Raw genomic sequence first — 13987 nt, forward strand, 5'->3', positions numbered from 1 at the left:
AGAATTAAAAGGTTCATTTTCACAGGTTTTCCTGGGATCCTGCAACAGTTTTGGTATTGATCAGGATATTTACAAGTGATCTCAAAAAGGGAGCACTGAACACACCCCATCAGCTTCTTTAAGAGAGTAAGAAATTAAATAAGGACTAGCTCTTCAAGGTGCAGGAGGTACTCTCATCCCCAAGCAACTGAGTGAAAAAATGGCAAATGAAAATGACTGTTCTGAAATTTAAAATAACGTACATGGGGAAAACACTCTCCCATAAACAGCTGTGGGCTTTGAACTGGCTGCAACCATTCAGGAAAGGAGATGTGGGAATTAACACAGACGGTTCCATAAAAAAGGGACTGCCAGCTCTTAGCTTAGTAACCATCGAGAAAGCAAAGGGAGTGCTGATGGTTGGGAGAGGAAGGAGGGAGGAAACAAAAAGCACATATATGCCAGAATATAGTGCACACGCTTCTTGAATAGTCTTGTTAGTTTGGATACTCCCTCTTGGAAGAATAAACTGTGTCAGGACAGTCAGAAAAAGGCAGCTGGGCTATGTCAGAGCACCTGATACACTGCACGGACCAGCTCATACATTTCTTAGCTGTTTCCTGTGACAACCTAATAGTTTAAAGCCAGGAGGAGCTGTAGCTCACTTGAAACTGGTCTGGCTATACAGTATTTATACAGCATAGGTGTGTGTGGGACTCATCACCTCTTTCAGAAAGATTAATTTGGCTCTTGATGGTGGCATTTGGCCCATGTCTCCTGTCAAACCTGCTGCCTAACAAACCTGTTGCACCACCCAACCCACGTACCTCGTTGAAGAGCAGCTCCCTTCTCTGCTGCTTCCTGAGGTCCATCTTCTTCACGGCGACCTGCTTCCCCGTGTGCTTCTCGGTGGCGATGCACACGATCCCTGTGGAGCCCTCCCCGATCTTGATGAAGTTGTCCAGGTACTCCCGGGGGTCTCCGGGGCTGACCACGAGCTGCAGGGCAGCTCGGAACTGTTCGTGGGACACCCTGGAGGGCTGCTGGTCCGAGGAGGAGCCCCAGCTGGGGGGAGGATAAGCACTTGATGTGATACTCGGGGAGCTGGGGTAGGAGGCGGTGGAAATATAGGGAGAGCCGGGCTGGAGAGGCGGCTGGTGATAGTGGGGGCCTTTGTGGTAGACCAGGGGGTACTGGTAGCTGCTGCTGGAGTAGCTGACTTTGCTCTGACTCTGAGGTAGCTTGACTGGGCCCCGGGGATAGGTGTCTGACCCCGAGAGCGGTGGGCTGACAACCAGCTGTGCTCGGTCATAATCCACCTGCAACACAAACACAGAGGGTGAGGCTGAGTGAGCAGCACCTCTGTCCCTGCCCCTCCACTCTGTTCGTTTCCAGCACTGCCGGAGGACCTGGCAGAGCTGGCACAACGTGCTCCCACATTGTCCCTGTTCTGCTCAATGTGGCACTGCTGCCCCTGTCTGGACAGGGATTTTCCAACCACTGGGCTCCCGTGCCCTCAGCACCACTGACATGAGGCTGGGAAAGTCCAGACCTTTTGTGCATCTCAGGTGCATTTTTCTGTCCAGGTACCTGTTTGTACATACAACAGTCTTTGCTGAAATGTAGAATGGCCCTGGTTGGGAGGGACCTATGCTTCACAAAATGTATTTGCTCTGCATCTGCAGTGCCCTGCAGGCTCTCTGGGCCATTTCCTCCAAGAATCTATCCCTGTCACATCCAAGCATGTGATAAAAATTTGCCCTTTGGCAAATTCCAATTTGTGTCTTACCAGTACCTGGATTTTGATTCTCAACTTTTAGCCTTTTCTTATGTTTTTCTCCAGCAACTTAGGGATAACCCAACCTCTTCTTGTGGAGGTGGTGGTACCCTAAAATCCCTGTCATCTCCTGTCTTGCCATGCTACCAGCTGTTGTTTGAGTGACTGCTTACGTGAATTTGATGAGGAGCCTAATTCAATTCACCATTTCTTAAATCATTTTCCACAGCGACACACTACTTAACTGCAGTGTCACAAAACTGCTAATTTTCATCTGAAATCAGAGAAAATCACAAAGGAAATTATCCCAGTGGGAAGCCCTGCTCATTTGTAGGTTCCTTTCTATTTTTTATATTTTCCAAGCTTCTCTAAGCTTCTTACATTGAAGACTAACGAATACTTCACATTTACAAACATAATAGTTTGCTTCTATCCAAACTAAAACCCCCCAAAAGATGCAGAACAAAAAAACCCACCCCAAAATTGTATCTCTTTCCTCTGGAAAAGAACATCTTCACATTTACAGTATGTTGCTCCTGACGATGTGTGGAGCATCTCGGAGCAGGGGGTGGTATGACACAGGCTCATCATGTAGCACAATTACAAATAATTATGGCAGTGAGTTCATTTAATCAATCAATTTCAGTGGCAGTGCACAGGGATGGACAGAGCAGCAAACTCTACACAGCCCACGGTTGCTACTATTACTGCTGGCTGCCGGCCAGGAGTCCCTGATCCATGTTAGTTAAATGCACATTAATCTGAATTTGGCAGTGTAATCAAGGACCCAACTGAACTGTGAAATTGAATTCTGCGGTGGAACATCATTTGACCATTTTATGCTAAGACTGCAAAAAAAAAAGAAAAAAAAAATCTGCCGCAGCATCGATTTATCACCGTGGGCTCTGCACAGCGAGGAGGAGTTTGGAGCTGGAGTCGCCTCGGTGTGGGCAGAAAAGCCTCCAGTGCAATTTTATGTTGGCGCTTTCCCACCTCCCGTGTGAGCCGGCGTGCCTGGCCTTTCATTCCACAAGAGCTTTAGCAGGGAAGAGGGAATGCCTCTCCAGAGGGGCTGCTCAGAGGCTTCCCTCAGAAAAGCTGGAATCTGCCTCCTCCATGCGAGGCTTGCACGCTGCCAGCCACCCGCCAGCGGGAGCATCCGGCGAGCACGAACAGGGCTGTACAGCCGCCTCCCAGGATACCGGGATTGCTTAGGCAAAAATCCACATGATTACAGCCATCCTTCCCTTACTCCACCAGGCAGGGGCAGCCATAAAATAGAAGGGAGTCAGAGACATCATGAATTTCATGAAGGACATTACATCTGCCAAACTAATTAATGCGGAAAAGTGCTCAGATGGTTTGGTGGAGGGAGGGAAACTCAATCTAACCCTGTCCTATATATCCGTGTATGTAGGGGCAAATAAATTATTGCTTTGGCTGAAAATGCACCATTTTCTTTATAACCACTGAGATGGGGAAAACCTGGTCTAGAAATTCAAAATGGATAAATCCACACCAATGAATTATTTGAGGCTTCATCCATGTCTGAGTATGCCCTAAGCTTAACACACTGGCAAAAGAATATTCTGCAGTGAAATTTTAGAATGAAAATTCAGGGGTTCAGTGTGCTTGCTAAGAATTTTTGGAAGCTTTCTGAGGTTAGCATTGCTGTACAATGTAAACCTACTTCCTGAATCCCAAGAAATGTTACAAAAAGTCAGGAGCTATAATAAGTAAATCAGCTGAAGCTCTCCTCCGAGGCTGTGTCCTGACGCAGTGCTCCACATCACGGCAAAATCGAACATACTTTATTCCACTAATAATTCTATTTCTGCTACTGAATGCAGTCACCTACCGAAAGGAAAGCCTTTAAATACTACAAAGGGAAGAAGAAAACAGTCCTGCACTCATTCAAGATCAGGTCAGAGGAGCAGCCGAAGCTCTGACACGACATCCATCATGGCACAGCGGCATCTCCCGCATCCGCACACGGCCACATCGGCACTCGGGTCTTTTCACCATTAAAGCATGGATGTAATGCTGTGTCTAAACTCATTTCAGCTCGCTCTGGTGACAGCGATGCCTGTTATGTACTGCAAGCAGAGGGAACACCTGCTTGCTCCTGAGGGGTCCCTTCCCGGCGAGGAGGCTGCCTGGGCAGCCTTTCAGCCGAGCGGGTGTCCCCGCACGCTCTGCAGTGGGACTGCGGCAGAGCCACAGCTGCAGCCCTGCGGCCAGAGCCCACATCCTCGAGTCCCGGTGGGATGGACTCGCCCCTCCGTGACATACAGTGGATTTCCATTTGATCAGGTTTCAGTATGCCCAAGTCAAAGGTATGGAACGGATGGTCTGTAAATCCCAGGGACGTGGCAAAGGCAAAGGTTATTGTCTGGTGCTTTGCTGGTGGAAACCCCCAAGACTCCCTGTTCCACACACAGAGGTGGCAGGCAGCACTCATGTACAGCTGCTGGCATGTGAATGGGAAGACAGGGAAAAAAGGAGAGAGTTCCTGACAGCAAAGGCTTGGCCCTGCCTTTGCCAGGCTGGAAATGTCCTCATGGTGCAGAGGGACACAGAGGACGATGGTGAGAGACACTTCTATGTTACAGCAGTACGAGGTAGCAAAGGGGAGAGCAGACATCATGGGCCCTTGGAGGAGGGACAGGAGAGGGTCACGGAGAGCTCCTACTGGAAAACAACAGGGAAAAGAGTTTTGAAACAATAGGGCTTGGTGCCAGAAGTTAAGAGGGCTGCCTGAGATGAAGAGGAGGCAAAAAAAATCCCATGCAGTACAGAGTGGCCAAAAATAAGCCAACCTGGCATGACAAATTTGCTATTGTGCGACAATACTGAGGTGGGACATCAACTCTGTGTGGTGAGGGTCACAGAGCAGACTCTGCAACTCCATGCAGGTGCCCTAGAGTTAGTGTGCAGGACAGGAGGGCAGGTAGGTAACACAGGGGTGGGTCAGAGGGTACCAAATCTGAGCCTCTGGCTTCCTTCACCTCCACGGTCCCACTGCACAGCAGTGGCCAAGCCCAAGGCAGGGCAAGTCGTCTGATGTAGCAACTCTGATGTCACTGATGATGAAACAGGGCAGACATTTGATTTATCTGACACCTCTTACCTGCAAAAACCACTGAAGTAAGTCATGTTTACAAGCCAAAATGAACATCCTTGTTAAACGCACTTCGATGCCACGCATTTCGCCTGCAGATTTTTCACTTACTTTTTCACCCCTTTTAATTATACTTTAAACCCAATCTCATTTGTAAAATATCTGACTTGAGATCTGATTCTCATTTAGTAAGCCCATTTGATGAACCATTATCTTACTAATGCCTCCTTGAAAAGAAGATTCTTCAGCAATCATCCAAGACAAGAAACTCCTATTCACTTCCAGGAACTGTGGACAGGTTTGGGAATTGAACTGCTGCATTTAACAGTGAATCATCAAGTTTCAGTACACCAAGGTTGTAGGAGTGGTTTTGATGCTCTGAGGAGAGGAACAGCTCACAATGATTCTTGCATGGAAGCATAATTTTTTTTTTTAATAAAAGTTGTTACTGCATTTTAATGGATATTTTTCAAACTGCTGGAATCCTGTAAAAAACACCTCTGTCTTCTTCTGCCCTATTTAAAGGTATGAAACTGGCAGAAGCAGGTGCTACCGGGTCTCTGAACTACTGCATCTGTCCTTCTCCTTTCTAAACGCTGACAAAACAACTGCTTTCAGTAAAGGAAAGGGCAGCTAACCCATCCCAGATTTTCCTCACAACTTCCAGAATCCACACCAAATGCCACACTGGCGCTCAGTTAACTACCACACACACTCCTCCTACCACACCCTGAGCTTTGGAAAGGCACCTAAAGAGAACTGTAACTTTTCCACTCCCCCCAAGATTTCTCCTCAATCTCCAAAGCCCAGGTCTGTGCTTTAGTGCAGAGGGATGAAAAATGCATCACTCATCCTTCCCCATGGGGCACTGCACCATGGTAAAGGCAAAGCAGCCAAAACCTAAGGAAGCACGACACACACACACCTCCAACACCGGGGTATCAGGGATCTGCAGAGACCTGGGACTGCAGCAGGACACAACCACGTTCTCAGAGCACACGGCCAGCAAGCAAATGCATGTTCAGGTATCATCAGAGAGCAGAACGGGTCTCACCACTGATAGGCACCTACCTCAGCACGTGGAATGTCACATCAACCCCAGCCTTGGAAAAATGATCATCTCGCTGCCCGTTGCTAGGGGAACTCAGTGATGTTCAGTGCAAGCTACACTGAAAAAGCATCTCTTGCAGAATATTAGATGCTTAAGCAGGTCATCATGGTTATGTGACTAGAGGTGTGAGAAAAGCACTCTGAACTGAACTGAACGAGTTCAGCAAACTGTTGCAGGCAGGGCAGGAAAGCTTGTGTAGGTAATGTACCTCGTGGCAGAGCAGGGACAGATTTGTGTAGAGGAGCTGCCTTTAGATAACATGGCTGAAAAGCTTTCTAGCACATCAACCCTTTTTTTAAACTACATCTAAAATGTCTTGGGTGAGATCAGCTGCTTTGATTTAATTTCAATGCTTAAAAACAAAGCAGAAAGGGGTGAAGCCCCTACTCTCCTTAGCAGTGAAGAGTTAATAAACCTTGTAATATAAAAATGGCATAAATACAATATAAACACTGAAGCACAGAGGTTTCAGCCTTGCACAACAATTCGAACACAGAAGTATCTGATATACAAACCAGACCAGCATCTCACCTCCTGCTGAGATCTGCTCAGGCATACAGCAACTCCCAAGGATACAAAAAACAGCCAAAGAACTTGGGCTTGTTGGGAATTTCAAATAAAATCCCCAGAAGATGGGCATCTCCAAACCTGCCTTTTAGTAACTTAAACCCCCTGGTCCCTGACATCCATTTTCATACACCCAAGTAGAGCAGGTGGGTTTCCACACCTGCCAAGGAGCAGCCACACAACTCTTGGGGACGTGACCAGCCATGTTTGGCATCGTGTGCCCAAGCATGGCTCCTTGCCCTTAGTTTTTACTTTTCGCACTCCCCTTCTGGAGAGGCCGATCCCTGCCCTGGCAGCACTGTCCCCAGGCAGGTCAGGTTACCTTGGGAATGCCTGCTGCGGTTTCGGACAGGCGGGGGTAGGTGTAGGAGCTGTAGGAATGTCCTTGCTGGTGTGCTTTGAAGGCGCTTGCTCCATAGGGCATGGCCGGCTCCTGCAGGCCGGAGCCTGACCTGGACCTCTGCCTCATGGCTGGCTGAGGGCTCGCGGGGTCCACATAGGATGACTTAGGCCTCTTATCATAGTCATCCTTGCCCAGGCCGTGCCCCCAGTCACTGTCACCGTACTCCAGCCTCTCCTTGGGGCACTCGCTCTGCACTGACGCTCGCGACGGGGCGTAAGGGAAGGAATCCCTGTAGTCCAGGGAGGATCCGCTGGGGATCCGCTGATACTCCAGCTTTAGGCCGCCATATTCCAGCGGTTTGGGCTTGGCCTCCAGGTGTGCATGGTAATCCGGGAGGAACCTGGAGAGGTCTGACTGCAGGGGTGTCACTTCTGAGTAATAGATGTCCCGGGACGTCACCTTCATCATGTGCCCGTTCTGCTTGGAGGCGTAGCTCCCCTTGTAGTACCTGTCCAACTCTTCCCCATACAGAGTCTTGTCCCGATATTTCTCCACGACATAGTCTGTGGTAGTGTCTGACTCGCTGGAGTACTGGGAAAACGTGATGTAGCCATTTTCCTCCTGGTGCCTTGGCACATGGTTGGCATTTCCTTGGTGGTGGGTGGGAGGACTTTCCTTCCGCAAGGAATTGGATCGTGTCACTGAGATATTGTCAAACTCCTCCAGCAGGCCGTTGATTGAAGTATCCTTTCGAGGCTTGTTTCCTCGAACAATAGTCTGGGAATAAAAACATTGCTTTGATTAAATACTGATTTTTGTTTAGTATTTCACAAAAAAAACCACCAAAAAGGAAAAAAGTCTGTGATTCAGCCAGAAATACCAGTAGCAATGTGTTATGTTCTTCAGTCATGTAGCTCATTGCTAAAAAAAAAATCTCAATAAATACTTACAGTAGGACATGAAGAAATGAAGAAACATTAAAATTCAGTGTAGATTGCAAGCTGGGATTTGACAGGCAACCCCAAGAGACTCTCAAAAAGCCCAGTTTCAGAGGTGGGTGTTCAGCAGCCAACAACAGAGACATTTAAACCCACTACTTATTTTTTATTTGTTGTTATTCAGTTGTCTACATCAAGCCAAACTGGTGGGCTGAATCTGATTTACAGGGCATGGATAAGCTAAAGGAGAATCATTCAGCAGTGACTTCCATGTGTTATTTTAACAAACTGCTGGAATGAAAAGTTAAGTGCACAGTTAAGTAGGCACTGAATTTTCTTTTTTCTTTTTTTCTTTTTTTTTTTTTCACAAAACAGTATGTTCCTGAGTAGCAGAATCCCCACTGAGGATTGCCTCTTAGTTAACTTAGCGTAAAAGACACTCAGGAAAGAGGGAAAAATACGTAACTCCATCTCCTTGCAACACACAGCATCCAGCAAGCCACAGTGCACAACCCTGGCTCTGGGACACCCACATGAGGGATGCCAAGTGCTGACCCTGTTTGTGTCCCACGATTGCAAAGCCTTCCAAAGATCCCCCTGCCCATCCCTATCCCCTTCTGTGCAAAATACCGGTGCTCCTGGTAGGATGGGAGGTGAGCAGTGCTTGGTTACAGCTCTCCTTCAAGAAAGATTTTATTTTTTTAGCCAGTACCACCACCTGAAAGCTGTAACACGTGGCTGCATCCATTTTTCACCTGGGGACTGCCATTGAGCACCACTTCACGTTTACAAACACCCGACAAGAATGAGATGTACAGATCGGTGGCCAGGGCCATAAATCAGCCAGGCTCTACTGAAACCACATTTGCTTTGCTGATTTACTTTGGCTAAATATCTCTGGCTGCATCTTACTTCACTCACTGAGCTTCTCAACGGAGTAACTGTGGTCACCCCAAGGAGATTTCCCTCTGTGGGCTGCAGCCTGTGTTGCACACTGACCGTGGTGTATTGGGAACCAACCAGGCACGTCAGATGCTGAAAGTGGAATACTGGACACCAACCCCAGCTTATCAGATGCTGAATGTGGAATACTGAACACCAACCACGGCACATCAGATCCAGACCCGTCACTGGCCCTGTACTCGTATTGTTCCAAGCATGGTGAGGCTGCTCAACCCCTGCTTGAAAGCACTCAGGGGTTCAAACTTCGTCAAAAAAAACCATTTAATCTCTAGTAATATCACAAAATTAACAGGAATGTACCTCTCTGTCTCCCAGCAAAAGGCAGCTGAGAAAAGGCGGACGAAAAGCAAAGCAGTCCTGACCTCGCGCTGCTCCCTGTTCTGATTTATGTCCATAATTACTTGCCTAGTTTGCTATTTTGAAGCCAGTGGTACTGAAACAATAGAACAGCAAAAATAAGGGACAGCAAATAGATCACTCCTTTTGCCTCCAAAGCCATTCAGCAGGATAAGAGGAATTGGTTTCATTCTGCTACAGCCTCTTTGGCAGGATGACTGTGCTATCATTCATATTTAATTATCACATAATAAACCAGCAACATTCGACAATGAAATGCTTATAATTGAAAACAAGATAGAAATACCCAACTGCCACCCTGCTCCCCTGTGCAAATGCCTGCCGAGGAGAAAAACACCAATTTAACACTCCCCACGGGACTGGCCTTCACAAAGGAGGGGTTTCCTGGAGCAGCCACGCTGGGTCTGCACAGAAGGGCCTCAGAGCCACAGGGAGCCCCTGGAGCAGAGTGGCCTCTTCTGTTACAGGCAAGAGGAGCTGTCTCTCTGCTCCTCTTGGCACATGCTGTCTGGAAGCAGGATTTTCAGACACCTTCAGAAGGAAGATTTAGAAGAATGCAGCTGAGTGTTTATATGTTAGGGAATTCATTGGTGACAAATCCCTGCAGTTCAGGGATTTTCTGCAGACAGGTGCATGCGTGGGAGCAACCTTTTTGATTATGAGGATGTAAAAATAGTACTAATAGTAAAAATGATCTTATAGGAAATTATGATTCTTCAAAAAAAGCATTTGCCACCAAAGCCCCAGCCTGATGAAGCTGTCTTGGATAGCTCTGGGACCTCAGTGCTGTCTCATCCTGACTGATGAAGTTAAGGGGATTAAGAACTAAACCCCTTTTCTTTTATCCCAGCATTTTAAGGATGATCACTGGCAAACAGTGACTTGCAAGTGTGATGGCTGCAATTCCTACTGGCTTCAGATTCTTTTCCATGAGAAAATGAAAATGGCCAGCACAAAGGGAGGATAAAACTTACCTATTCCAGAGGCACATTTTCCACTGAATAGTCAGTGCTTTGTGATGAATAACAATTATTATCAATTATGATACTTAGTTATTGCTAATAACAACAACAATATTTCTATTTGCTTTGGCTTGTTTTAAAATTTTGCATTTCCCTTATATGGAAGGACATAGATTTGGTGAGATGCCCCCTGGCCAAATCAGACAGCCTACATGAGGCTTGATCTTTTCCAAGGAAACATCTAGCACCATTCCTATCAAAAGAACTGTAGTATCCCTGGAGAAGAAAATTTGCGAAGTGTTTCACCAAGACCCTGTGCAATACTCCACATTGTCAAGTGTTTTGCTATCTGGATAGAACTTAAGATGTTCATACACAATTCTGAAGTACATTGTGTAACTCCCTGGTGGGCAGAACCATTTACCAGGCTGAAAGAACAAATGAAAATCCCAAAGAAGGATCGGTCTGAAGAAGTAATAGAAGTAATTGCTCTGTAGGGATGAGCAGAGCATCAAAATTAAAAAATAAAATCAAGTAAGATGTTATAAATAAAGAACAAAACACATGATGTACCATGTTAACTTGTCCTGAAGTGATTTACCAGAGAGAAAGTGTGTGCTGAGGGCTCACCAGCACCCACAGCTTTCCTGGGAAGTACAGTATGTGCAGAAAGAAGCCTTGAGATTGGGAGCTGCCATAACCATGGCCCAAATTCCCAAACCTAAAAGCCTGCAGGGAGTGAGTGCCAGGCCCACAGGGAGTACCCAGGTATTCAATTCCAAGGAATTACTTCAGTGGAAAAGCTGGACTTATGATGTGGGGTCTTGGTTTGGGACTGTGGACTCCAGTTACTGCGCACTGTATCAGTGAGAAGAGGGAAAACTTCATGGGACAGAAATACAATGGGAGGAATCACAAATGATGGGAAATTCGAGCTCTAACTCAAAAAAGCAAAACAAAAACCTTGAAAGAAAATGTAACAGAAAAAGGCTACATGGAAAGTGATATAAACACAGTTATCCTGGTCATTAGTGTCATAGGAACTATACTAGTTTGTCTAATTCTAAAGGCTTTACAAACTGAAAAAAGTGTGCTTCCATAGGAGGAGGAGAGAATTCTCTCTCTCTCTCTGTACTCTAGATACATTCACAGAGATTGTTTTCTGAATTTTTTTTAACCACTGACTGGTCTCCATATTTTTAAACTTAAGGAATTTTCAAAGCTGCTGCAGGCAAAGCAGATAAAAGCAAAGTATTCTTTGCAAAGGTTGATGGGCTAAGATTTCCGAGGCCTTTGTTCTGTCCATTGAGATCGTGTAATGGAAACCCGTACAACACCTCGGCACGCGTGGAAAACTGGGACCGAGCCCTTCGGCGGGCGCAGCTCCCACAGGGCTCCCTCCCCAGGGAAAGCTGGCCTCGCTGCTGGTCGATACTCCACGTTTATTAAAGGACATTTTCCAGCGCCTCGTGCAATTGAGGAGGGATCAGTGGTCCCGCAGATGAAGGAGTGCCGGTGAATTTTACGCTACCGTTCCCCTTGTACATGAAATCAATGGGGCGCAGTCTCCGTGAATTAAGGCTGGAGCTGCAGCTCCCATTTCCCTGCCAGCGCTCTGTGGACAGGCTGGGCGCCGGCTCTGGAGCCTGGTGACAGTAGCCATCCTTCATGGCGCTTCTGCAGCGGCCTGTCCTGCGGTGATAAGCTATAATGGATCTGTCTGTGAGAAAGGCTGTCTCGCCTTGTTTCCAGGAGGAGATGAAAAACAGCTCCTGCACTCAAATACTGTATTAACCTTGACAATAATGAAGTGGGTAATTAACTGTTTTGCCCTAATGCGACCTTGCATTTATTGTCTTTAGAACTACTATACTTTACACACTCGTTAAGAATATATCATCCTTTGTCCTCCTGGAGCTGTGTTTTCAGGAGTCAATGAGGATTTTAAATCTCTGTGATGAGTAGGGTTAAAGAAAAAAGGAATTTTAGGGAAAGGTCACCCTTATAAACAGCCAATCTAAACTCTGATTTTGCCTCTAGCTAGCTTCTCCGCTCATTTGCATTATACATGAACTAAAAGCACAGCCTGTGCACAGCTGAAAATCAATTTTTTTTCTTAAGAAAAGGTGCATAAAGCACAGATGGTCAGAATAATCTAAGTGATAGATGTGTTGGTAATTTATTTTCTTGTGTTTCAAGACACTCAAAGTATTTGAAGCTGTGTTCATGACACCAACATTTTACTCCTCAGTGTAAACAAATATGAACGGCACTTGGGAGAGAAAAAGGGATCCTTGTCATCACTTCAGAAGGAAACTCCGGCCTTCCCTGTAAGTAAAAGTTTCACAGCTGCAGCCAAAGGTGTCAGGGGTCTGCATTTTACCAGAAGAAAAAGTACTTAGAGGAGGAAGAATTTGTTGTGCAGGTGTCCACACAATGGAATACACTGCCCAGAGGCTGTGGAGTCTCACTCACTGGAGATACTCAAGAAGTGTCTGGTTGAAATCCTGTGCCATGTGCTCTGGGATAACCCTGCTGGAGAAGGGAGGTGGGACCAGATGACCCACTGTGGTCCCTTCCAAACAGACCCATTCTGTGATTCTGTGACCCCAAAATAGCTGGAGTCTTTTAAAACTCCCAGAAAGAGAGAAAAGCATGCAGCAAATGCCTGCTTTTTCCAGCAGCCTAGGGCCAACATGAGGTGGATCCTTTCCCTTGTGTGTGAGGCTCAGTTTAAGCCTGAGGTGCCATCCTGAGGGCTGACACCAGGACCAGGCTCGGGGGAAAGATGGGAGGTGAGAGATAAAAGGACCTGCTCATGTCTCCAACGGCTGACTGTACATGGAGAAGTAAAAGTGGTGCCAGGGAGGAAAAAGGAGGGCAGCTGAAGGCCCAGCACCCGGAGAGCTCAGCCAGGAGCCCAGACTGCTGCTGCTCAGGTAAGCAGCTCCACTGGGCACTTAAGGCTTTTCCCTGTGGAATACTCACTTGAGAACAAGTTCAAACCTCTGAGTTGCTTTTCCAAATGACAGTGTCAGAGTTATCCTCCCAATCCTTCCACATTCCTCAGAACTCCTAATGAGTTCTTAATTACATCTGAATGGAGAAGCTTCATGAGAAAGGACTGAAAAAAATTTCTATACCTCCATCCCCTCTTTCCCTTAAGTGAGAAGTTTAGGGCACTTGTGCCATACAGATTAACCTGGAAACAAGCCTTTTCAACAGCAACTCATCAGATACATAGTGAGAAATGATGCTGGATGGGGTAAGAGGTCATTTATCACTCTGCATCCTCCAGTAGTGTCCTGTGGGATCTGCTCCAGTTTTGATCTACAGCCTGTCTACAAAACAGCTATCACTCAGAGTTAGTCACAAGGAATACACAACAGACAGGAAAGTGTGTCAGAACATCCTTTCCTGAAGCCTGTAATTTAGAGTTTGGTTTACACCTGGAAGCCTCAGAGTTTATATCACTTCTGTTACAAATTCCTTCCCAATGCTATAAATTCTCATTCTCCCCATAAAAACAATATTAGAAAAAAGTAATAGTTTTGGTATCCTACAGGTCCTTCCTTGGGGAAGGCATTCTGCAGGTTGCAGTAGTGTTGGATGACTCAGCTGGGCCAGGATTTTGGGTCTCTCCTCCCTGGACCAAACATGCACTTTACACCAGAGAGTCCTGCCCAAAGCAGGAGCAGGTGATGGCGTCACCTGCCCCTTGCTGGGAAGTGTCAAAGCACATGAGCCACAGCCCTGTCTCATAAATTGCTCTAATCCCTTTCTGGGAGATCTGTAAATCCCGGTTTGGGACAGCTCTTAGACAGGACCTTTCCCCTGCACAGGAGATATTAAAGAGAAATGCAAACCCC

General features: G+C 46.6%; 1 protein-coding gene across 4 annotated transcripts in view; it reads right to left on the minus strand.

Annotated features, from left to right (window-relative positions):
- PAK5 (p21 (RAC1) activated kinase 5) overlaps positions 1–13987 on the minus strand; it is an 87576-nt gene that overhangs the window by 11692 nt on the left and 61897 nt on the right. For all 4 annotated transcript variants that reach the window (XM_069008976.1, XM_069008974.1, XM_069008973.1 and 1 more), the window contains 2 exons: positions 6878–7675; positions 807–1298 (listed from right to left, as the gene is read on the minus strand). In XM_069008976.1, coding sequence (XP_068865077.1) covers positions 807–1298; positions 6878–7675 — 1290 coding nt within the window. The remainder of the gene's footprint in view (positions 1–806; positions 1299–6877; positions 7676–13987) is intronic.

The sequence above is a fragment of the Aphelocoma coerulescens genome, chromosome 3 (genome assembly GCF_041296385.1).
Source record: "Aphelocoma coerulescens isolate FSJ_1873_10779 chromosome 3, UR_Acoe_1.0, whole genome shotgun sequence".
Classification (NCBI taxonomy): Eukaryota; Metazoa; Chordata; class Aves; order Passeriformes; family Corvidae; genus Aphelocoma; species Aphelocoma coerulescens.